This window comes from Aphelocoma coerulescens, chromosome 9 (genome assembly GCF_041296385.1).
Source record: "Aphelocoma coerulescens isolate FSJ_1873_10779 chromosome 9, UR_Acoe_1.0, whole genome shotgun sequence".
In the NCBI taxonomy this organism is placed as follows: Eukaryota; Metazoa; Chordata; class Aves; order Passeriformes; family Corvidae; genus Aphelocoma; species Aphelocoma coerulescens.
In genome coordinates, this window is record NC_091023.1 from 15,501,146 (window position 1) to 15,526,374 (window position 25,229).

The 25,229-nt window shown below is 45.6% G+C and overlaps 1 protein-coding gene and 1 long non-coding RNA gene across 3 annotated transcripts in view; both read right to left on the minus strand.

The window, feature by feature from the left end:
* LOC138114493 (uncharacterized) overlaps positions 1-15,185 on the minus strand; it is a 154,961-nt gene extending 139,776 nt beyond the window's left edge. Inside the window, exons 1-2 of the long non-coding RNA XR_011152653.1 lie at positions 15,084-15,185; positions 14,923-14,983 (exon numbers count right to left, since the gene is read on the minus strand). This is a non-coding gene — a long non-coding RNA (uncharacterized lncRNA). The remainder of the gene's footprint in view (positions 1-14,922; positions 14,984-15,083) is intronic.
* A 3,103-nt stretch (positions 15,186-18,288) lies between these two features.
* CCDC50 (coiled-coil domain containing 50) overlaps positions 18,289-25,229 on the minus strand; it is a 43,437-nt gene continuing 36,496 nt past the window's right edge. For both annotated transcript variants that reach the window (XM_069024921.1, XM_069024922.1), the window contains one exon: positions 18,289-24,332. In XM_069024921.1, coding sequence (XP_068881022.1) covers positions 24,313-24,332 — 20 coding nt within the window. In that variant the 3' untranslated portion in view covers positions 18,289-24,312. The remainder of the gene's footprint in view (positions 24,333-25,229) is intronic.

Genomic DNA, 25,229 nt, shown 5'->3' on the forward strand with positions numbered 1-25,229 from the left:
TGATAAAAAAAGAGGAGAAAGAAGTATTACTTTTCCAGAAACTTCAATGGAAAACAGTGCTCACAATGTTTTTTCCAAAATGTAATCATGCTTCTTGTTCCAATAGTACCTTGGTGTCATGTCACAGCCACATGCTCCTCATTACAGTTTAGAGTGAAGCTTGCTTTGAAGTGTTACTGTGCCATACAATATGTACTTGCTCTTTACATGTGTTCTCACACAAATCTGCTGGCTTGAGCAACAAAACACATTTCTGCTCCTCCTAATTCCTGCTTTCCCTAAAACTGAAGAGCTTTGCCCTCTTCTGTGTGTCACCAAGAACACTGATTGCAAAGACTCAGTCGAGTACCCAGGGAAAGCCTTCCTGAAGGCGTCAGGGGTTGCATGAGGAGTTTACATTCAGCTTGCAAGAATTTTATTGATACAGAAAAGTCAGAAGAAGGAGGAGACCCAGGACAGCTCCCAGATCCCTGATATGTCTTTGGGATAACAAGCTAACACATAACTTGTAAGGAAACATATTTCTAGTTATAAGATCAGGCATCGCTAAGAGTTTTTTTGTGCATGGAAAGTTCTTACTTAAAAGCAGATTTGGATTTGCAATGGCATGTACAAACCTTGTCAAAACTGAAGTGGGCCTGATGCTACTGTTCCTACAAGAACAGGTCTCTGTGGGATGAGCAGGAACTCCATCCCTCACCATTCATCACTGGGTCTCACACACAAAGAGTGAGCTCTTCATGAGGCATTAAATACAAAGGGAAATAAAACACTTCTACCATTTGGCAACAAAACCTAGGAGAAAAATCTCTCAATTTTGTATCAATGAAAGGTTCCGTTACATTTGGAGATGCCTCTTGGCAACAAGTCAAAATTCTGAGCCACTATTTCTCCAAGGTATGGGAAGGTGGAAAAAGTAAAGTAATCCATGAGACTTCAAATGATAGTTTTCTATAACTACTATGGGATTTAGAAGACTTAACCCAAATCTAAGGTGTCGAAATAATACTTCATTTCTAACCCCATGTCTGCAACATAAATGACACTCACAACCCTGTAAAAACCCTCAACTCTTCCTCTTCTGATTTACAAATTTATTCATAGGAAAACACTTCAGTCATCACTGAGCTGTGATTTCCTCTTGGGTGGCAGGCAGCACTTAAACTGCTCAGTGCTTGAGGATGCAACAAGATGAGACACAGCCAAGAGAATTACACCTGGGCAAAACAGCCCAAATCCCCAGGAGCACTTTGGCTCTAACTCTCACAGACACCCATAGCAGTGTGGCCCTAAATAACTGCAGGGAGCTGTGACAATGCAGTTACTCCAGACAGAGCTTGGTCAGCGTGCAGCAGCAAATGCCCTGTCCTCTCCAGGAGTGATGCTGGGTAATGGAAAGTTGAGACACATCCTGTTTTACTCCTCCTGCCAATAGCAGCCTCCAGACAGAGCTGTTGAGACAATCATGATAGTTACCAGTTTCAAGGCTGCTAGGATGGATGATAACGCAGAAGGCCACCCCAGTGTCCACAGCAAGTCTAAGCATTAGCATTTACATGTCTGTGTCAGCACACTCCAGCTCTGAGTAACACACAGCAAGCTGCCAGCCCAGCTCCTGCAAGCCTGAAAAATTCGACTAACAGAACAAAGTGTATAGACAGACATTATGGGAAGCAAATTATCAGGATTGCTATGGTAACAACATGGAGTGAATGATGACTTCAAGGTCACGACAACTTATGCATCTTGTAGGAACAGCTAATTGTCTGCCTCTGCTCACTGACACTCACTGACACTCACTGACACCACAACATATTTTTCACTAAATACCTTAGTATTTGAATTTTGCTGCCTCCAGCTACTATTAACATATTTTGCATTCATCCTTTGAATAAATCTCCACTAATGTTTCCAGTTAAAGTTCCCAAACATATATTCAATTTATGTTTAATGAGATAGTGTGAGTTAAGTAAATGAGTGCTCATTAATTAAAGCATATGTAGAGTGGGCTGAGAGGATTAATTAGTTAATATTTGCAGAGAGCTCTAAAAAATTTAAAAAACGACCTAAATATGAACTGTGCTTTGGAAGAAAGAAGGAGAGTGAGTAGATGAAGAGATACAGAACATTATACCTAACCCTTAATGAACACCTCTTAAATCATGCATGGTTTGTCATCAGTGTTATCTGCAATGAGAAACTAGCCACACATTAGTTGAAATCTGGTTAATCAGCTTTTACTTTTCTGTTAAAAGTAAAATGGGCCAAATTATCCAGTTCTGTCTCCACTGGGACAGTGTCACATAACATGACAAAGTTATCCAGAGTTACTGGATGAGCACCAAGAGGGGACAGCATGGCCCAAGGGCAGGAGCAGTGTTTGAAGAGTCCCTGGTGCTGGCTTGCTGAGTCCCAGTGGTCTCCAGCTAAATGCAGAAGCCAAACTTTTCTAATGCTCCCACCCATTTCCATGGCACCCAGCAAATCCCTGAGCTCAGCACTGGAGCTGCCAGCTCCTCTCTGGGCTCAGGGCAGAAATCACCAATGCTTAAACCTTCTGGCTGCAGCCCCTGTACACATCTTCCCTCTCCTTCCTTCTCTCAATGATTTTGACTCCTGGGCACTGTCTGTATACTTGGAGACCTGCCTGGCAGCATGAATGAAGGAAAAGAGCATTTTGAGCTTTCTAGCAGTCTGCCACTGGCAGGGAGAAGGCAGCTTGGTCAGTTACCTCCACTGCTCCTTGAGCTGTGCTGTGACAGCTCATCCCCCACAGCCCCAAACCCATCCAAATCCACATAGCCCCAGGGCTGAGAGTCTGCTCTGCAGGCACCATCTCAGGGGAATGATGGACCCTTGAGCCAGACACAGCCAAAACTGCTCCATGTGCTTTCACAGCCCTCCCCAACACTCAAGGGATAAGCAGGGAATATTTGTGGGCAGATAGCCAGGAAGATTTTAGTGTGTTTCTTTGACTTTTGCCAAGGTAGTTCATTTTATACAAAGCTGGAGAGAAGGGGCAGAACAAAATAAGTCACCCAGGGAAGACTTCCTTAGACAGAGTAATTGATGTAGTGCAGTATAATTGATGCAGGTTGTGCATTAGAAGAGCTTTCCAGGACTACACACTGGTAAACCTTATGCTTCTGCTAAACAGCCCTAGAAATTAATTTGGCTGTCTGCAAACACAGAATAAACAGTCTGCCTGACCTCAAGGTGAGTCTTTCTACCGAAACAGGGCAAAGAATGTGCTTCCTCCTTCATGTCCTGAAAACTTAATTAAATATGATGAAGCAAGTGAGCCTACCTGTGACAGGCTGCTCAGCACCTGGGCTGGGCTGTGTCCTCAGCAGACCCAAGGACTGAATGTGCAGGAGTCCAAGTTTCTCCCCCCCTTCACGTGAGGCACTGAATAAGAGGGAAAACCAGCACAGTATCTGTGAGGGGTCCTGCCATGGTGGAGCTCAGGTGGCACTCTGTGTCCCCTGCAGGTGAGCTCCATAACCAGCACCCAAAATCCTGAACCAATCATGTAACTATTAACACCTGAAGTCAGGGGAAACCTCCCAGCTATAACTCCCACAAGGTGGAACAGTCTATTTAAACAGTTTCTGGGCTGCTGTGATCTACCTCAAAAGCCCAGATCCAAAGCAACATATCCCTGGAAAGATTTGGTTAGCTATATACTCCAAGAAATGGCAGCCTCACTTCCATAGGCTGCCTCCTGCGGAGAAAGGCAGCTCACTGCAGTCTTCGGGAGAGATTGTGGCTGCTGCCCAGGCACAGCTCCCCAGAGGTTAGGAGAAACTTCTGCAGCTTGTCTGGATACTGTTCTGCAGCAGTACCAAGAAAGAGGAAAGCCCTTGGGTGGCAGGGGCAGAGAAAGCAGAAAGCTCAATAGCCAGATGCGAGGATGCCTGGAGAACAGAGCAGCACAGAACAGCTTCATTTCCAGAATTGTCTGCCATTGGGCTTCATTATCCCCCCAAAAGGACTAATGACCTGCTTGCATGATGTTTCTGCTGTCCCACCGGCCACCCTGCTGACCTGAGGAGCTCCCTGGGCAGCATCTCTCAAGAAAAAAATCGGTGTAAGCACATGCTCCAGGCAGCTGCTGCCAGCATGCCTGGTGTGCTGCTCAGAGGAGAAGCATGTCTCCTTTCAGGAGAATAATCCTCATTTGTTCAGTAGACTTAGGAGGGTCTCATTGGTAAGGAATGCTGGATGATTTATTCGGCAGTACCTTTCTCCTGGAAGGACATAAGCCATTCTCTTAGGAGACCTACAAAAATCACATTAACACTAACGTGTTCTTTGATGATTAGAGTTTCCCTGGCAACACTCCATCAGTGCAGGCTGGCAAAATATATTGTCATAACTGGAGATAGACTTTTCCCCCTTCTGCATTACAAAGTAATCCAGCGGAAGGGCTCCAACTGGATTCTTCCACATATGGTGCCTATTTTCATATAAAACTATCTCCTCTGAGGCTATGGAAGAAGCACTTTTTCAGGAATTTCCCCATACTGTCAGTTGTGTGCTCACGTGGTTTTGTTTAACACAAAGCAAGAACTGGATCCCCCATCTGTTGCTCCACAGCTCGTGCAACATTTAGCTGAGTGTTTTGTATTAATGATGGTCACCGTTAACAAAACAGTTCGTAGATGAGGAGTTTGTACCACCTTGTATAATTAACAGGCACTTCTTGCTATATCTCCTCTACTGTACTTTCTGTCCTAAATTCTCAGAGCACTTTCTCTTCCTATCTAGATCCCACAGGCAGACCATAATCTATCATGGGGAACTGGCTCAGCTTCTAATTGGGAAAAAATGGAGACATGGCAGGGCACCAGCTGGTGCAGCTATTGCAGGAAATCACAGCTACCAGACTTAATGAGAGAGACCACAGCAGCTATCAGAGAAGCTGTTGCACCAAACATCAGTAGAATTTCTTTATTCTTCAGTAGATAAGTGCAGTCAAAACCTCTAACATTTGCTAGAAGCATTGATTAAGTTTGCAAGCAGCAGCACCCACTTGGGGAAGCCAACCTGACCATAATTATCTGTGTAACTAAGTCCCGACAAACACTTCCCTGGGAAAAGATAAGAGGCTTTAGGAACTGATACCTGCCAAGACCTGTTCCATATTCCTAGTCTGGCTACTGAGAAAATTTAAGCAGCTTCAAGCCTCAAAGAAAACTTGAGGCAATCACTGGTGAAAAGACAAAGCCTTGATCTCTCCCTAGAAGTTGGACTTGAAGTCTAGTAATGGGTCCTGAAGAAACAGGAAGCATAAATTATTTCTGTTAAAAGTACAGAATTAAAGTTATGTTAATAGGAGTAATTTAGCCATCTGAGCAGTCTCCTAGCAATTGCATAAATCACTGACTGAACAAAGAGTTTCAACCAGAACATCATTTCACGGACAGACCCTGACTGATTTCCAGGCATCCAATGACAAGCACTCTGGAGGGAGCTGTTCTATCCTCAGATGAATGGAATTAATAAGTCACGGAAAGCTGTTTAATAAACAAATTCCCCCTTTTTCTCATGTGAACTGTACAGGAACAGAGTATGTGAACAGAGAAGCCTTTGCTATTTCCCAGACCATTTCCTTGTCAAGCCTTTGCCGCTCACTTTAAGCCCATCACTTCTAAGCCCCAACTGCTTTGATCTGTAGCACAGAGCCCTTGGCACTGCTGACACCTCCTGAGAGGGTTTGTCACCTCTATAAATCCATATACTCCACTCAAGGCAGTTTTTTTGACTGGTCTCTCTCTGCCTCTGGGGACAGAATAGTAGAGTTTTGGTTCAAATCTGTTATTCCCCTCTAAGACTCAGCCATTTGTAGCTCATAAATTGCAGTTTAGCAGATAGACTGAGATGTTTCAAGTTTATCTTCCCACACAAGTAACAGCAAATCGTAGCTCGAGCCCTGTGTGCAATTTTGCTCAAATGCCCTGAGGCTGGGAAGTGGCTTGGGAAGCTATTTCACTGGAGATGAACACTTTCCCAGTCACCATCTTTCCAACACAAAGCTCTCCTCTCTCTGAAGTGGCTCTGGGAAAAGTGATGGATACACTGCAGGCAGAAGCTTTATAAATGGCCCAAACTGAAAACCCATACAGTGAGCTAAAACTGCTCGTTTGAGGAAAACCACTGCAGAACTTTTTATTGTGTTGGAAAAAAAGGTCATTGGACTTCTTTTAATTGTGCCTGAAAGGTTCTGTACATTCCTAGGGAACAGCAACAGTCCTGCTGAATCACCATGAGGAAAAGCCTGTATCTAGGCAGATCTGGCTTTGCAGACAAGAAGCTTCAAATTCCTTCGGACTAGAAGGATTTGAAAGGAGAGCCAGCTGTGCACACATTTAACAGCATTTAACACAGGAGAGCTGGATCCTCCAGCTACTATCACAGTTAAGTTTATGACCATGGGCAGAAGTGAATATAGGAAAATTCTTTTCCTGAGGCATTTCCATGTGAAACCGTGGCTGTAATCACATTCAGTTTATCTATACAGCGCCCAGAGCAATCTCAGTCCCAACCATGTCTCCACAGCCAAAGGCACAGAGATATCACAGTCTGGTTCCAGCAAATGCTCATCTAGGTTTTAATAATGCATAAACAAAAGACTTGTGGCAAAGGTTATTTTTAGGACCATGATGGTGTCAGACTGGGAGGAGCATTTCTGTCCCACCTGAATTCTCAGTCTGTGCCAGTGTTACAGGGTGATCAGTCCCAGAGGGCAGACTGGCACACCTGCAAAACCACAGGAACATCCCAGGTCTCCTTATGACCCACCCCACACAGAGCTGGGTTTCATGTTTATGGCAGCACACAGCAATTCTCTCGTGCAAGACCCCAGCAGGCAATGGTAAGGATTTTGGCCTCATATTTGCTAAGCGTCATCTTCTCCTGTAGGGAGACACTGCCACAGTCTGGCGTCTTGGCCCCCTTCTGCCACTGCGTTTCTCAGGGTTAAGCAGACAGGGATGGGGCTGGCCAAGACCCCCTGTCCCAAATTTCTGTGGCAGGTTCCAGACATACAGCACTGATGGGTGCAGAGCCTCATCAGCTCCCAGTGGAAACTGGCTAACCAAATCTTCCTGTTCTTCCAATTGGCTTGAAAATCTGGAGCTCATTAACAGGAACAAGCAGGGAAGGAGAATGGCACAGAGCTCTATCAAAGGTTCATCTCTGAGGACCAACCCCATCACCACTGCTGCTTCCATCCAGCTCCAGTGTGACCTCCATCTATTTACCCACCACTCTCCACAACCCACAGAGACATCAAGTGGCCGAAGAATCCCATTGCACATACAGAGCAGCCTGCAGACTCACTGAGGAAGGTTTGGGAGGAGAGTGGAACATCTGAGCTCAAGCAAAGCTGGGTAATTCACAACCCAGCAAGGATTATTTTCTCCATGTTTTTACTCAACGTTATTTAATTTTATTATTCCTTTCTTCTTTTGATTATAAGCCCGGTAAAAACAAGCCCAAAAGAAATACAAACAGAAAAGAAACCAGATGATCCCTGAAGACTGAAGGTACACACCCACCAATCCACACAGACGCTGCCCCTGCAGGGTGTGTGACAAAGCCCCTCAACACAGCAATCTGCTAAAGGAGACCCTTGGGGCCGGTGCTCAGGCAAGAGAGACATCACAGGAAACAGGCTGTGCAAGTTTATTTCCAGGAGTCTGCCCTCTCTCTCCTCCTCCCTGTGTAAAGTAAACTAGCTTTCATTATTATTAGTTTGGTTTTAATTGGTTTTTTCCCCTGAATCCCTGCTGTGATGTTATCAGCAATACAAAGCAGAACAGAATAGAGGGGAGATGTCTTTCTCTCAGAGAGCTGGAAAAACAAGATTTCAAAGCTAATCCTAGACCAAAACTCAGATCACTTGCTCCTTTCTACACCTTCCCCTCTGAAAATGAGGACTGTGGCTGGGGATCTGGGCAGCAACTCCAGGAACCTCAGAGGTGCTGGTAGATACCATCCCCAGCAGATAATTACTAAATCTTGTATTAAATGAGTTGATTCAGAGGGGGGCTCTCTCACACCAGAAGCTAAGAGGGTGAGGAGTTATGGGACAGGTGTTGTGTGCAGGTGAAAGAGGTGAAGGACAGTCACAGCTTTTGCAAGCCAGCCTTGCAGGTTTCCTGTACTTCAACTCTTAAACACCACGGCAGTGGGCAGTCCCGAACGTCTCTGCTCCCTGCAGTGCTATTTCAGAAGAGACTTTTGTTTTCCCACTCCCAAGCAATTCCCATCACAGTCTTCACAAGAGCTGAGAGCATGCTCATGCCTCCAGGTCTTCAGCTTCCCAAGGAATCATCTTAATTAGATACACAATCAGTCCCTCCTGCTTGGAACAAGTAACTGCAAGTTTTGAATTTCTTAGAAGGAACAAGAAGGAAGAGTCCTGGGACAGAGACCATGGACACTTGAATAGAGAGGCCAGGCTGAAGCCATGAGGAAATCTTTCCCCAGCCACAGAGCAGAGAAGAAACCATGCACCAGGACCCCCCAAGGACATGGCTAGGTCAGCTCTCAGTCTCCCTGATGCTATAAGCTTGCTTGTGTAAAAGGAAAGCATGTGTGATGGGATTGTTACAGAAAACCTGGATCAAACCTGCCAAGAGACCAGTGTTTCAGACTGAGGTTCAGCCACTCATTTGAACCAGCAGCCCTTGCAGTCCTGAAACATTAAATCATGACAAATTTCCCTCTAAGACACACCTTCACCTTTCCTTCTCCCACTGGTGCCTGTGGAGGTTTAATACCCAACTCAAACTCAGCTGCCTGGCTCTGGGGAGAATCAAATATTCCTGAGCAGCAGAACATGCCAAACCTATTTTCCTTCACAAGCACCAGTGTGGATTCTCTCGTTGAGCACCCACAGCAATACCTAAGATGCCTCTGCCCAGTTTCACTAAAGATCACCTGTTGTAGGTTCAAAGGGTAGAGGAGCACTGACAGAGTTTCAGCTCAAACCACAGGAAGCCAGGCAAGGAAAAAGCTATATCCCAGAAGAATTTCCACGCAGGAGAGTTTCTCCAGCTCAAACCTACACCTCCACAGTAGCTATATAATAACTGTGTTTGACAGAGCAAAGCTTGTTTTACTGCACTTCAAATGTCCTCTCTGGGGAGACCAGAGCTCCCCAGGGCTCCCAGCAGTGCCCTTTCATACACATTTGAAAATAAAATCCAGATAAACTTTTTCCAGCTGGATTTGTCTTTCCAATTCAGGTTTAAAAGCTGTGCAGTCTGTAAGAACTGACATTGCTGCAGTCAGAGCTGCACAAGGAAATTCCACTTTTAAAAGACAAGGCATGTTTGCCATTACCCTCAGTCCAGCACAGGTTCCAGGAGTGCAGCTGGGATAGACATCACCCATGGGTGTTCCCTCTTCTGGCAGTGGCAGCTCTCTGAAATGGCCCCCTATTGTCTGTGAGTCAGGACAGAAATGCATAGAGCTGCTCCAGCTCTGTGGATATCAAACAGACAGCTCTATTAAACCCAAAGGACAATTGTACTCTCTGTATTTCAGATCAGTCTAAAACTGTGCTACAGGGGACAATTAATCTTTGAAATCAATTTTTTGTCAGGAGGCTAAATTTCAATTGTCTCAGGAATGGTGGTGGCTGGGCTGGTAATAACTGTCTGATGAGGCAGCCTCCGAATTCACTGCCCAAGAGAACACTTCTAATCAATAACTTTTGTCACAAACCACAGGTCCATTTTTTGACTTTGAGAAAACATGTTGTTTTATTTACTATGTTAAAAACCTCAAGCTGTCAGAAGTCAGAAGATTTGCTTTGCATTTTCCTTGCATTGTGAGACAGGGAGTATTTTAAGGAAGATATTCCCTTTTCCCCAGGAAGGCAAAGCAAACCCCCAGTTTCTTCTAGAACAAACACATAAAAATGCTATTTTTCCTTCCTTGCATTTGTGGCCTTTTCCCCCATGCCCCACTCCACAGTGATCCTGATTTCCCTACACCTCCCCCCAGTTATTTATCCACACAGTTGTTTGCTGTCTGGCTGCTGCATTTGGCCCTCAGGCTCACTTGCCATGATCCAGAGGGACATAGCACATCAGCTCCATCCATATGCTGAAGGTGAGGCTGCCCCAGGACTATGCATCCTGTAAGTGCTGAGCTTTGCTCCCCACAGCACGGATATTTCAGCATTTAATCCAGGGACATTGTCAAATGCCTGAATCACTGCAGAAGCAGGGCTGATGCAGAGCTCCCCTCTTTCTGAGGGACACTAAGGCTCCCCCTTGCACCACTTCCCTTAGTCAGGGGGCTCAGTTCATCAGAGAGCAGCACAGCTTGAGCAGCAGGACCTGGAAGCAGAGTGTTATTGGAGCAAAGCTGTGTAGCCAGCACACCCTCCTGGCTCAGTGGAGACATGGCTTTGCATCTCGGTGAGCAGCCGGAATAAACCCCAGGCTTTCAGCTAGCCAAGCACCTACTTTTTGGATGCAGAACACTGCTGAGCTCATGCAGAGGGTGCTGCCTGGAGGGTGTCTAGATCTCCTCAGGCCATGGGAGCTGATGTCAGCCTGAGCCAGGCACATCCCACACACCTTTCCTGGTGAATAGTCCAAAGTGTGTCAATGTACTGATCTTCTAAGTCACGCTTCTGAAATCCCAGATTTCTCCAGGAGAGGCCTGGTGCTGGCAATGTGTTTCATATACCTTGCTTGGCACCAGGCACCTCTCACTGGTACCCTCAACCCTGCCAACACTGCACTTCCACTGAACTGGAAGATGGCCCCAGCACTCCCATTTTCTGCTACAGCTGTCCTCCCTGTAGAGGAATTCCCATTGTTCCAGGAAATTGGGCTCTTTAGGAGCTACTTTTTACTAGTAGAGGGTTACTAATGAATTGAATTGCCTTTAAGTCCCTGCGTGTTCCTTATTTCCAGCTCACCCAGCTAAAGCTCATTTGATTTGAAAGATAATCCAATAAGCATCAATTAATAAAATTAACTTTGCAAGGATTGGATTTCCCTAGTGCATGAGGCAGATTAAGGGACAGGCCAAAAAGGAAACAGAGCTGAAATTTCTGTTATAAAAAAATCATTTCTGTTAAATCCTGGACATTTTCCTTTGTGCAAGTGAAGGTTCAGAGGACTCCTACCCCACAGAAGGCCAGGACAACAGTGTAATTAAGAGTAATCCCTTTAGTGACCCCAAATGCATTCTCAAGCACCATGTATGTCAAAGGGAAAAAAAGGGAGCAATATGCTTAGTTACAAGGAAATGCCATTAACCAGCAGTCTGGGGTTGCTGCAAGACTGAGCTCAGGCCATGAAAAATTAAAGGCAACAGAGACCTCTTATGCATCACGTATCAGGAGAACCATTAAGTAATCAGTCAGCATCCAGTTTTATAGGCATTTTGGGCATAATTCCATCTCCATTCATTTTAGATCATTTCCTTAATGAAGTAATGCACTGGACATAAATATTTCAATGCCACTCTCCAATGCTCTTTAAGTAGTAAGCAGCTTTCAGTAACACAGAACCCAATTAAGCTGTAAAGGATAAAGACTGACACACAAAAACCTGAAAGAAAGACTAAATGCAGGAATAATGATGGGCCTAAGTCCACGGGATCCTGGCAAATAGATACAGCTGTGCTCCTAAAGAGCCATTAAAGACAACAAATGAGATCAGAACAGAAGAAAAATCTGGGGTTATTGGGATGCTATTCTATAGATATATTGCTTCTCCCTTACATGTGCACCTCAAGCAATTTGGGGTAAGAATTGCTTTTCTGTTTCAGGTTTGTACAGCATCAATACAGTGGGATGGGGATAACTCCTTAAGGGAATTTCCCAGTGTTCTGCACAGCAGTGATGCTTTTCCTGCCTTCATGCTCAGCAAAAAGGGAATGGGTTAGCAGGAAAAAGGTTTCCTTCAGTGCTTCTTCCTGCTGTTCGCAGCACTAAGTGGTAGTTTTGATACAGAATCTCTCTCTTCCACAGGTTATGGTAGCTCAGTAAGACATTTAAAATACTTATTAGGAGGTTACTACAGCAGCTCTGTACCAGCCCATACCCCATCCAGACTCTCCTGCACTGCAGAAGCCACCCACTCCTGTCCCCTTTGGAGGGGAGGCTGCCAGGACAAGTTTCCAGACAGGTTGCTTGACACATGAACATCCAGTACAGCCTTACACAGGTGCCACACATCCAAAAGTCACTGCAAGCTTCAAAGCAGCAGCCACAGGTTTCTCTGGGATTCACATCACAGTACGACAATATTCTTCAAAACAGAAAGCACTGCAAGCCCAAGAAAATCATTTACTGCCTTTGAACAGAGGCTGAAGTATTTCACACCAAAAGTTACAACAAACATGGGGAAGGTAAGCTAGGGAATTAATTTTAGCATGTAAGAGTCAATTTTTAATCCTCCAAAGAGTAAACCAAAACACTTCACAACAAAAGGAGAGAAAAGTTTAAATCCATCAGAAGGATGGGGAAAAGAGTCTGAAAAGGCCTAATCCCAGGACAGCAACCTGGGAAGGGTTGGTGATAAAAGGGAGGAGTCACTTGCTTCAAGGCATTAAGAGCTTATAGGAGAAGGTGATGGAGACTCTGGCTCCTGACTGGAGCTGAGTGTGAGTGGTTGTGTTATTTGTCAAGCAGAACTCCCTGTTCTTTGGGGAGTTTTGACTTTATGTAATGCTTTAAAACTTGTCAAATTTTCCTCTTTATTTTTCTCTCTCCAATCTCCTAGTAGCTGATGTGTTGTATTGGTAGTGAACAGCATTCCTGTGGCTGCCACCCCAAGTCTGAGGTATATATATTCTATATTCATCTATATTCACAGCTCATCACACAGTGAGCTTGCCCTGGGCCTGAGGCAAGAGCCCAGGGACAAGTACTGCCCCTGAGCTTCCCTGGATTACACTGTGTACTGGCAAAGGGGCTTCTATTATTTCAATTCTGCTATTTTTTCAGGGTTTTGGGTGTTTGGCTTTGCCACATATTCAACATTATTAAAATCTACATTTTTGCTGCGCAATTTCTATAATGAAATAAACAGAAGATGTGCAAGATGTGTAAATAAGAAAATTTCCCAAATACTACCCTTCAAGCTCTCAATAGTTTAGGTGCCGATGGCTACTACCACCTATGCTGCCAAATTATATATATATATATATATATATATATATATATATATATATATATATATATATATATATATATAATATTAAGGTATATAGGACTCCAAAGACTGCTGGTCAGCCTAGAGGATGAATCCTCTCTGTGGTCAGTTCCCAGCTGCAGTGTGCTGAAAGGAGCAAAGCAGAGTGACAGCTCTCAAACTGAGCTCTCTCTGTGATCAACCTGACACAGCTCTGTAGGGAGTAATTGCCCCATCCAGCTGTGTAAAGGGATGCTCAGCCCAGCGGTGTTCACATCCTGGAGGGTTCCAAACGCCTTCATCCAACACAGCCCCGTTGCACATTTTTTCCCCTGAGGACTTCGCAGGACTAAAGCACCATCAATCCCCGTGTCTCGGGTTTAGCACGCCCCACAGGTAGGGCCATGGGCTGCATTTCCCTGTGCTCCTGTGGCCTGAGCAGGAGGCACATCCATGAGAGGGGAGCCTGCAGCTTCTCTGCTGTGTGACGGGGGGGTGTCAGCACCCTAAATCGCAGCCCCTGGGCGCAGGTGCGTGTCCCTGGGTGCCGCTGTTCAGCCTTTCCTTTCTGGCCACTAGAGAGAGCCCTGGGATAGAATGTGCTGCTGGAGCATCCCGGGCCCGGGCACAGCGCCCGCCCGGCCCCCGGGCAAAAATAATCACTTACATGAAGAATAAAGCATTTTTCCGCCTTCCTGACTCCTTTTTTTTTTTTTTTTTTTTTTTTCCTCCCAAAAATTTTTATAATTTATCTTTATTAATCCAAGTTAATTTTCAATTTTTTGTTTTGTTTTTAATTTGCTCTTCATTTCTCACGGGAGAGCTGGATTGGTAGGCAAACTGCCATGGTTTCTTCCCACCCCTTGGTAAGGATATTTGGGAGAAAAAGGAATTCTCACCAGGAAGGACTGGATTGCACACCATGGATGGCACTACAGCTGAGTAAAGTTCACTCATGTGAGAAACACAAAGAAGGTTAATATACCCAGTAAGTGTGGGGTAGAGGTATCAAAACATTGCCATGGGAGCTGGGAGTGCAGAGGTATCAGTGTGAGCTCTGGTGGAGTTTTATCTGAAGGCAAAGGCACTTCAGAGCCACACAATATTTTGATGTTTGCCTTGCTGCCAGGCTCGGTTGGAATGCTCCAGCCCTGAGCTCTGCTCACACAGCTCCCACTTTGGGACTGACTCAAAACCCGCACAGAGAGATGCTCTGCACACCTCGGGGTCACAGGTGATCAGCACTAACTTCGGTCTGGGCTCTGTGGTACCAAGGAATACGATTTAAGGAATGAGGCCTCCAGCTTCTTGCCTGGGTTTGTACTGCTCTCATGAATATTCCAGTAACCCACGAAAATGATGGCCATATGTACTCAATTCTTCTGTTGTTTTATTTCTGCAAGAACTGCCAGTGCTCTGATTTTTAGGTTTAGTAGCTCATTTTGAGTGTTTTCTGCTCAAAATTCAGGTGGGCTGGACTGGGTCACAGGGTTTGGCTCCCCATATGGTGACATTTTCACTTGGTCCTGGGGACTTTCTCTCATTCTCCCCCAGGAAACGTGCTCTATTTGCACAGCTGAAATTCATGAAATCAGGAGAATATTTAGAGAAAAGAAAGTTTTCAGCTGAGCAGAAAGTGACTTCTAAATTACAGCTGGTGCTGGGGTTCTGCCAGGCAGCACATCCTGACTTCCCAAGATCAGCTACCAGTGTGTCCCACAGAAAAGAAAACCACCCCTTCTTGGCTTACCTACTTCCAACAGGAGCCGCCCCTCTCAGCCTGGGCCCCGAGAGCTCTGGTCTTTTCACAGCTAAAAGCAGAAAACAGAGAACAGCAGGGCCAGGAGGGGCCAGCTTTGGCTGGTTGTTTCAGCACCCTTATGGACAAGACAAGCTGGTGTTAATGTGCACCTTTGCACAGCTGGTTTAACTCCTAACATCAGGAGAGCTGACTTAGCTTCCCAGTGGAGCAAGTGCCAGGAGAACCTGGTTTTCTGTTGCTGTTAGCAGAGATCTGCCCCCCCAGAGGCCTGTACTGCTGCTCCTGGTCCCTGTTATCCCCTGGGGATGTTAACAGGACACAGCTGCTGTCAGATCTGGGGCCATGGCCACACTGGAGCAGCTGTGGGTCCTCTCTGCCTCAGGTGTGGCAGCAATGCATCCCTCTCCTCCTGTGGGGTGCTCTGCACCAACTCTCCCAGGCTCCCTGTGGCAACACTGACAGTCCTGTCTGTGCACAGGACTCATTGCCTGAAGCTGAGGACTTTTCCAGTAGGACAGTGTGTTAGGTTTGCTAGCAGCCTACTAAATTCACTGAGAACCCCTTGTTCTTGGTGCCTTCCTTTGCCTGCGGAGAAAGGACTGCAAGCAATCCCTCCCTCCAGACCTGTTTGCACGCTTGATGGGAGGGTTGCTCCTCAACATTAACAGGGACTTCAAGCTGGCCTTCAGTGTTTCATCAGTTGTGAGCAATTAACAAGTAAATAAAAATACACAAGTGAGGTGCTTGAGTGGGGTTGATGTGTCCTTTGGCAGGCTGAGCAGAACATTTTGATAATGTGCTGTGTGGCAGCTAGTGGCCAGTGTCAGTGGAGGGAATAAACCTTGAGTATGTGGGCATCTCATCCTCTCCCCAAACTCCACCTCCCCTTGGTAAACCTTCTACTGCTGCACCAGCACCTGTTACAGCTCTTTTTCAGTTTTGCTGGGACAAAGCTCACACTCCCGAAGCACCCTCTGGTGTCATGCACATGCATGGCTGTGTCATTGCTCTCCGGACACTGCCTGCACGTGGGGAGGGTGAAGAGGGGAGGAAGGCAGCAGTGGAGAGCACTCTTGGGTCAGAACCTGCCCCAGCTCCAAGCTCAGCCCAGGGAAGGGGATGCTGGTGCACTTCTGCTCACGTGGGTATAAACCCCACTAGTGAGACACACATGGGTTCCTCACGATTAAACCCTGCATACGTCAATCATGTTTTCAGTAAAATGAGAAACCATCCAAATCTAAAATAGCCAGGAAAAACTTGTCTGTGACGTGGCATTACGCTGTTTACACATAAGGAGAAATCATGTGTAGCATGACTTCAAGCCCTCAGCAGCAGCCAGGGGCTCGCTGTGCTGTGTTTGCAGCCTGGCCTCAAAAGACCATGAGGTGAGTCAGCGAGGTGGAGTTGGGATGTCTGTTGGGGGGAAAAGGGCAGGATGGGAACTGTTACTAAGCAAAAGCAGTGCCAGGGGAAAGGAGACTGTGAAAACTGCTGTCAGTCCTCAGAGCTGCTGTTCACCAGCAAGAACACGAAACTGGAACAGGTTTTGGCAGGGCTGCTTGGGTGCTTGTCTGGGGCTCTCTGGAGTCCGGGAAGCACAGACATTCAACAAATACCCAGCTGCCAGACTCAAGTTCTGTGCTTGTTTTAAACTTGGTTTGCAGCCTGATCCAAAGTCTCATTTACTAAATCTAATTTTTGCCATTACCTGCGTCAGGAATTCTGGCCAGAGTGATTCAGGATTGACTCAGGACACTGTTCAAGGATCAGTGGCTCTGAAAGAAGAAATCAGGGTGATGGACACGTGTACCTCAGACCTGAGATATCTGGTGTCGGGAGCTGTCACTTGTTTGCTAGTAGGATTAGGATACAAGGGCTAGCTTTGCTTAATATTGAAATTGAGAAGGAATAGTTCTAGGAGTAAACCAGGGTTTCACATGGCAGAGGGGATGTCCTACACTTCCAGCCATGTTGTAACGCACCAGATCTCTGGAAAATGAACTGGGAATGGTACGTACCTACCATGTGTACTATAGCAAGTCATTTGTACCTCACATACCTCACCTGGTTTAGGTTGTGGGTCTCTGCAGCCATAATTTGCCTTCTGAACAAAAGGAGCATCAGTTCCAGGTAGGGAACCCCTACCAGCATGGACCTGGGTGGGAGATGAGGATCTGGACACGCCCACAAGCAGGAGAGTGCGGCTGCCACCTGCAACTCCTCCCTTGCAGGGCAGGATGAAGCAGCCGAAGGGGCAGGCAGGCTGCTGGATACCCAGCAATGGTGACTTTTAGCAATCTCCACTGGCTTAACTTTTTTCACAGATGGAGGATACATGGGAAACCTCAATCCACCACCACTGGCACAGTAGATCCACTCACAATGTCAAAACCACAGTCTGAGAGCTGCATGCAACTTGGAAACTCAGAAACCAAAGTTTTCTGGTATAGAAAAAATTCCCCAGGGGCTCTTCAGTGTTCTTTTTGTGGTCCCACATCCAGTTTTGTGGGCACATCACTGCATCAGGTGGAAGATGTTTCTCAGGGCTCCAGCTGGCCCCGCTCCCACCACAGCCTAAGGCTTCAACAAGTGCCAGGGCTTGCATGAAAGAAGCCTTTCAGAGAAAACAGACCAACCCAGCAGTCACTCCAGACAAGAGGCTGCAATAGGTTGTAAGCTGGCAGAGCTTTTGGCAGTCCCAAGAGCCCTGTTTATACAACCAGACTCTTCCCCTGCCATTCACGTCTGTTTTGCTGACTCCTACTTCCACTCTGCTAATACCCAAGGGACTCTGAGATGCAGCTGGTGGGAGGTAAAGATGACATCAAAGCACTTGGAAGCACTGGGGCAGTGGTGTGACACAGACCCTAATCCAGCCCAAACATGAACTCTCTTGGAGTCAGAGCACTCACTTGTGCAGCCCAAGCCCCTGGCCCATGGAGGGAAAACGTGGTGGACCCTGTGCTGGGGTGCCAAAGGGCTCTCTGCTCCCCTGTGCAATGCTTAGATTTGGCAAGCAGAGAGAAATGAGTAAATAAGCATTTAAGAAAGGTTTACAGTTTGGATGCGACATCCAGAATTTATATTTTGTAACCTCCTCTTTATTTTAGCATGCTCAGTCACAAATTCAATTTGTGACATGGATCAGGTTTGCTCATGTTTGAGCTGCATGTGGCTGCATCGTCAGCTGATGCCTTTAAAAATGGCAATCAGTCCCAGGGCATTTGCCCTTATGCCTTCTTGCATTCTGTCCCACACCACTGTAGGTACGTGTTGTCTGAGGGAATCTTCAAGCAGGCTTTTTGCAAACTTAAAAGTTACGTTAATGAAATAAGAAAGAGCATCCTATCCTTGCAAATAATTATACTGCTTTATTTTTCAGTATCACAGTCTCAGGAAATGAAACAGTCCAGATCTTTTCCAAGATATTACACAGCCTTGTTTTCCATCTGTCTGTCCACAAAATAATCAAATTAAATATAAATTTGTTTGTTTGCTACATCTATTACAGTGGAAGAACGTAATTGTTGGTAGAAGCAGCTAAGCTTCAGGAACAAAGGGTGGAACAAAGTCTTATTTTCCCCTGCTTTTGTGTAACCCACTTAGGTTTCCAGAAAAGCACACAGAGGGACAGAAGGACGTGGTGGGTAACAAAATACAGCGGTTTATTGAACAATATGGGGCAAGGCAATGTTCCCTTTACATTCAATGACAATTCAGGAGTATGAAGCAAAACATGCTATACACACACACAGACATGATACTTTGGTTAAATGTCATTCAGAAGTTCTATGCCAAACCTGGTAAAATTATAGTGAACAGTCAAAATAAAACCAAGAATAGGCTTGCATAGACAGATTATTGTCAGTGTGCAATTCATATTTAAGGATTAGCTGTTACAATGCAGGATACACTTGCAGCTCTGAGGAATTTAAGCCTTTTGACTAATCCACCTCATTGCATGGCTAATATTTAGATTCAACAGGCTAAAAGTTTACCCTGAAGAGCTGAATGAAACTGCAGTTATTTATCTGAGGCAATGAACTATATTGCAGTGCACAGATGCAGCTGGAGACAGACCATGGAGTCTACTTAGAGTGAACACTGATACAGTGGAACTTGTTTACCATGAAGTAGAAAATACTCATTTGTGTGTGACACTGTCCTCACTGCACAGCTAAGCCTTGCCCTGTGCTACTGATGAGGAGGAGGTGGCTGATATTATCGCCAGCCCAGAAGCTGAGGCTTGGGCAGCTCCTGGACACGAAACCCATGTCCCAGAGCCTGTCCTGGGCAGGGCAGTGCAAGTGGCACCTGTGTGCAGCACAGCCAGTACCTCCCCAGCAGTGCTACACAGCCACAAATGTGCTGGAGTGCAGCAAACTGGGATCTCTGCAGGTTTATGTCTGTCCTCTGCAATAAAAAGAAGACAAGCTGCCCATGGTGTGCTCCATGTAAGGGACTATGTCCCACACCCACCTCCCAAAGCAACTGCAAAACTAAGCCCTGAACACCTTGGGAGAGTGGGGCAAAACCAACTGTCCTAGGACTGGGAACAGATAAAGATCAAACCTCAAAGACTCCACCATCCTGCTGGGCATTCCTGCTGCAGCACCCGCCCTGGTACCACTGCCAGGCACAGGACAGCACTGAGCTCAGTTACCTGTCAGGCCATGCTGGGAGCTGTGCTCCAGTTCCTACTGCATCTCACCCAGTCCTGCAGTGTCAGAGCTGCCAGGAGGGACAGCAGGAGCCACCTGCTCAGGGGGACAGACACACAGGAGATTGCTCTGTGAAGGAAGTAACGAGTTTCATGGACTGGCTGTGCTCAATTACAAGAGTGTAAACTAAGTAGGGGAATCCTCACACTGTCTCCAAGTGCTCCCCTTTATATATATATAAATTAGCAATCCACAGTTAGTTTGCATACAGGATAATATGAATTAAAATAAAAACCTTGATAATAAAAATATATAATATACACATTGATGAACAGCAGTAAACTGAATGAAAACACTAGAATGTAACAGTGGCTGTAATTTGGCACAAAATGAACACACAGAGGTCTATCACTGTAAAAATAACTATGAATTTTTTTCCATATGTAGAGAATGTTATCAATCCTGATTCAAATCCTGATAGGTGGGAATGCAGAGATATAAAAATACTGTACATACAAGATCCCTTTTGTAGAGAGAAGCAGACTGCAGCATCGGTAACTTGTATCCTTCTTCCCCAAGAGGAGAAATTCAATGATGAGAATTCATCTATCCCTTAACAGCTAATATTTCCTCACCCCACCAAGTTCAAACCCACAAAGTTCTTTAAAAAAAGATGAAATCAACCAGTTGGATCTACCCCTGTGATGACAACTGCTTCTTGCTGCGGGAAGCTGTACAGTCCACATTAAGACAGTGTTTCATAGCAAGGTGACTCAGGTCAGCCTGCTGAAGACATCGAGTATCCCTGCGTGTAAGGCACGATCCTTCCAGGTCACCTGACCTCTCTTCTGCAGACCATTGTGCTTTGGACGGAGGTGAGGAGGTGGTGAGAGCTCCTGCTGCTGAGATGTGCCTACTAGGAAGGTTAGGAAGTGCCAGGATTTCAAGGAAGTGTGTTTTCCATGTGGTGCCAGATGCCTTGTTAATGCACTGAGTCAGAAAGGGATTGCAGGACCTGAATGCCCTGGGCAGGGGTCCCAGCAAGGGCTCCAACCTGCTACTAAATCCAGAGCAGACCCAAAGGCAAAGCTACTGAAACTTGGCAAGAGTAAACAAGTAAAAAAACCCAATATACTTAAACATTTTTCTGTTATAGGAAAGAAATATTGCTCTGTTTCTTTTAAAAAGATCAGCTTCATTGTGCCCCTTTCCAGGGACACATGTACAAGGTGCTGATTTTGCATCTCGCCTACACAAGCTGCATCTTCTTGACTCTCAGCAGAACTGTGACTGCTGAGCCCCAAGGGAGTTCATCCATGATCTTAACTCTTGTTGACTTCAGTGGGACCATGGAATCTCTTTCCAAAAGTGGTCACTAAATATGCAAGTCCAGTTGAAACCTTTGTCTCAGGAGGTCTCTAACCTGTATGGCTGCATGAGGACTCCAATCTGTATCAGATGAACAATTGCTCTATTCTTATCCCATTTACTACCTGCTTTCCTCAGCTGCCATTCCTAGCATTTCTCTCCCCCTTCTAGCAAAACCTTAGGAACTCCCTTTTCACATGGACTATGGAGTAATAAAACAGGAGAAACACTTTAAAGGGACAGCAAATTAATAAAGGTCAGGAGAAAGAATAAAAAGATAAGGACTAAGGGAGGATACAGAGCAAAACAGTCCATAAAGCATTCAGCACCCCCCAAAGGCTTCCAAGGAAGCAGCAACTGCTCCTGGGATCCTTCTTTTGGGCTCTTGTCTCTTGGTGCCATTGCTGGAGAGCCTCACTGGCCAGAGGAGGCCACTAAGGAGATCCTACAGCTCCACAGAGGAGGCACTGAGGTGTACTTCAGACTCTACCCAGCTTCCAGACTAAATCAACCAGAGTTTTCTCTCACATTTCTACTCACTACCATTGACACCAACAACTTGGATACTCCCAAATATCCCTCCTGAATTAATGGGTTCTTCAAATGTCAGGGGGCTCAGGGTTTTCATAACTTCTCTGATTAGGTTAAGACAAAAGTTACACCAGCCAACTGCAACGCAAGAAAGTCCATCATAGCCAGATGCAGAGGCCCATGGAGGGCTCAGTTCCGAGTTGGTGATTTCTCCTTGCCTTTCACCAAGTCACTGGGTTTCCAAAAGCACAGCCAATACAAAGCTCAACCTCTTTCTGATTTGGCAGGACTTTTCTCCATCCAGTTTTCACAAGTGCACCAGGTGGTACAAGCAGTAATGCCTGGACTGGAGTGTTTGTAGGAAGTGTTAATTCTTAAAACCCCACCAGGCATCCATTTCATGATAGTTACTCTGATGGCAATGGAAGGAAAAAGCCCAGAGGGAAAAAAAATGGCATTTTCAGCAGTAGAAATTTTGACTGTTACATGAAATACAAAAATAAATTCTTAAAAAATTAAACCTTGGTAGATGAGGTTGCCACACTGGGCCAAGTTATCAAATAAAAAAGAAAAAAAAAGCATCTATGTTGTTAGTTTTCTGGATCCTTTTTAACAACATGAACACTTCTGAATGACAGAGATAGAATGAGAAGAGCAAACAAGACAAGGACAGTAAAATGTAGCTGCTGACTGGGATATTTCCTGAGAAGCAGCAGCAAGCAAGACCTTGCAAGTCACTTAGGGGCCCATGTGGGCAGGTAAGCTCACAGTCTGGAAGCAAGGGTATGCAAGTAGCAGGATTCTGCCCATGCACAAAGTCCTACATGGCAAGGTTTTTGGTTAGTGTATCCCTGGAGCAGAGATCCATCAGGGGTTATGTGGTTCTTCACAGGTACTGAACTGCTGCCAATGGGCCAGCAGGGGTAGGATATGGAAGTTTCTTGAGCTGTTGGTCAAGGCAAGGCATGGGCTTGTGATGTGGTATTAAACTTGCCCCTGCAGCTTATGTGAAAAAAGGAGTTGCCCTGTCTTCCCAGTGATTTGGCCCAGTAACTATCCTGACCAAGGACAACAGCCAAGGCTAAAGCCTTACAGCTGCCTTGAGGTTGAGTTGTGCACTAGAGGAACAGCAGACAGCCATGCTCTCTTCCTATTTCCTAGAAGTGCTCCCTCCCCACAAAGCTCCAGAGAGCTTGCCAAGGCCCCTTTCCCAGGCAGATGAGTGGTGAGGGCACGTTTCCATGCCCAGGCACAGCTGTCTCCCCTCCTCTGCAGAGCCAGAGGCAAAACTGCAGCTGCCAGAGACAACAGAGAGCATGGTGAGACAGACTCAGTGCTGGCACTAAGGAAGCTGGGCTGCAGGAGCAAGGCAGGGAAGGTCACTGCCATGAATGGGGCTGGCCCATGAATAACAGCCTGTCCTGGCTGAACAGACTCAAAGCCAGTGTCCAGATGTTCAGCATTACAGTTTAAAAATGTACCTGAACATGATGGCAAAAAAAAAATTAAGAAGACAAAAGAATTGAAATGAGAGGAGGCCAAGGGAAAAGGCTACTTTTTTGTGCAAAAGAAAAATTATTTTCAAAGAGTGCAGGGAAAACAAGCCAGGAGGGAATCACTGCATGGGAACATATATACAGATGATAACCCTGCAGACCCTGCTGTGCCCTAGAGATCAATGATTTTTTTATTCCTGACTGAAGCTTGCCTGGGGTGCTGGATGGAGCAGTGGAGAGGGAAAGCAGTCAGCACAGACATCATGTAGACTGTTCAGCACTCTGTGTCTCGCTCAGGTTGCCTGTAACTGTAGATTTTGAATTCGATGCTCAATGCCCACATGGCCCTCCCTCTTTCAGCCCCAAGTTTACAAGACATATCCAAGTTCAGAAACAAGTTACTCTAGTCAAGTGCATCAACAACTGAGCTAGGAGTTACAGGAGGTCCTACTTGGCTTCAGTGAAAATCCTTGGCTTCTATCACACTGAAGCTCAAAGCAGGTGACCACAGAGCTCCCTTCAGACACATAGATCTGTTTCTATGCGTCTTCCCAAACCACAACTCACAGCTTCTTGAACTCCCTGGCAAATCTTAAATGTAATGCACACAAGGTCTAATTTCAGTTGAAATTGTCTTTCCTTTTAACTGTTCTATCCTATATTCTGGAGCTAAATGCCTATACATACTCTATTAAGGTTGTCAGAAACCTCAGAAAGAAATACAGCAGTTAAAAAGTTCTGTTTCATAGGCAATTTCTTCCTCACCAGTCTCAGGGTTTGGCTTTTGCTGGTATATGTTTGACAATGCTCTCTCCTTCCTGCAAGTTCATATGACTGTCAGGTTGGCTCAGCTGTCCTATCCAACACAGGAAGAAACAAATTTCCTCTTATAACTCTTTGCTAAGTTATCCTTATGCAGAAAGGACTTGTACTTCTGATGTTCTGCTGCATTGCCATAATCCAACTAATTTCTTCGATTTCCCTCCATTGTACATGCATCTTAATTTATCCTATTTGTCAAAGCTCCAGCCAAAGCTTAAAAATAAAAAGAAAGCTTCAAAAGAATGTATGAGGGAGCTTTTGAGCCAGCTGATTGATTTGAACAGCTCAGTGGCAGCTAGATTACACTGCACTGCTCAAGTCATCAGATGAGTAAGAAATTGAAACAAACTATTTTCCTTAATATGATGACAGTTATAGAGATGATCCTGGGAGTGGAGGGTGGGCCTCCCATCCGGTCAGGTATTGAGGAAGTTGCCTGGCAATTCCAGTAATGTTTGCTACAGAAGAGTCAGTACCAAAGCAAAGGCTAGCACAGTTTACTGCTTCCTACGGGAACCTGGAAAATAGAACAGAAAGGAAACAATCTGTGAGGCTAGATCCTGGTGAAAAAATTATTACCTGCAGTCATATTTTACCTGTTCTGCCCTCGTCTGTCTGTCTGACTTCTAGGGTACTGGTAAAGTCAAAGGCCAAAGTTGGAACTGTATGTTACACGACTCAAGCAAGAGGAAGGACTGATCCCCATGACAGGCAGACGTGCATTTCTTCTAAGGTATGAAATGTGCCCATTGCACAGTCTCACTAAAGCAAACAGACCCTATAAAGTGCCATCAACTTTCCAGTTTGCTTGATGAAGACGGAACATCAGTTTACCAAACTTTAAATTTTGGAAAGGAAAGTGTCCACATTTAAGTCTCAGTAGTGGAACTGGAAGAAATCTGAGATTGAGTTAAACTCAGACCACCCCTTTCCTTCCCCAGAGGCTCTGTAGGTTAATTCAGACAATGGCATTCAAACTTAAAACAACTGCAGGGGTGACCCTACCCACACTGCTCTGTGCCAAGTGATTTCAGGAAACAAACCAACAAAGCAGTGCTGAGATGCTACAGGAACAAAACTAGCCTGCTCTCAGGACAAGTTTCTGTCTGATCATCCCATCTGCTTACCAGACAGGTGATACTGTGAGGTTCTGTCTTGTATTGGATTGTTTGATACTACTGAGTCACCTAAAATCCATCATAACGTTGTCTTCATGTCATTTCTCCATCATTTGCTACCTGGATTTACAGTCATTCATCATTAAGAGATCATGGAGGACATGTAGACAGCACTTTGACAAGATCCAGGCAAACCAATTCAGTTTTTCAGTCTCTCAGCCTGCAACGTGCTCAGCAAGTGCAACCCAAACACTGCCCAGCATCACCTGTCTGCTGGGGCATTAACTCCCATTCCC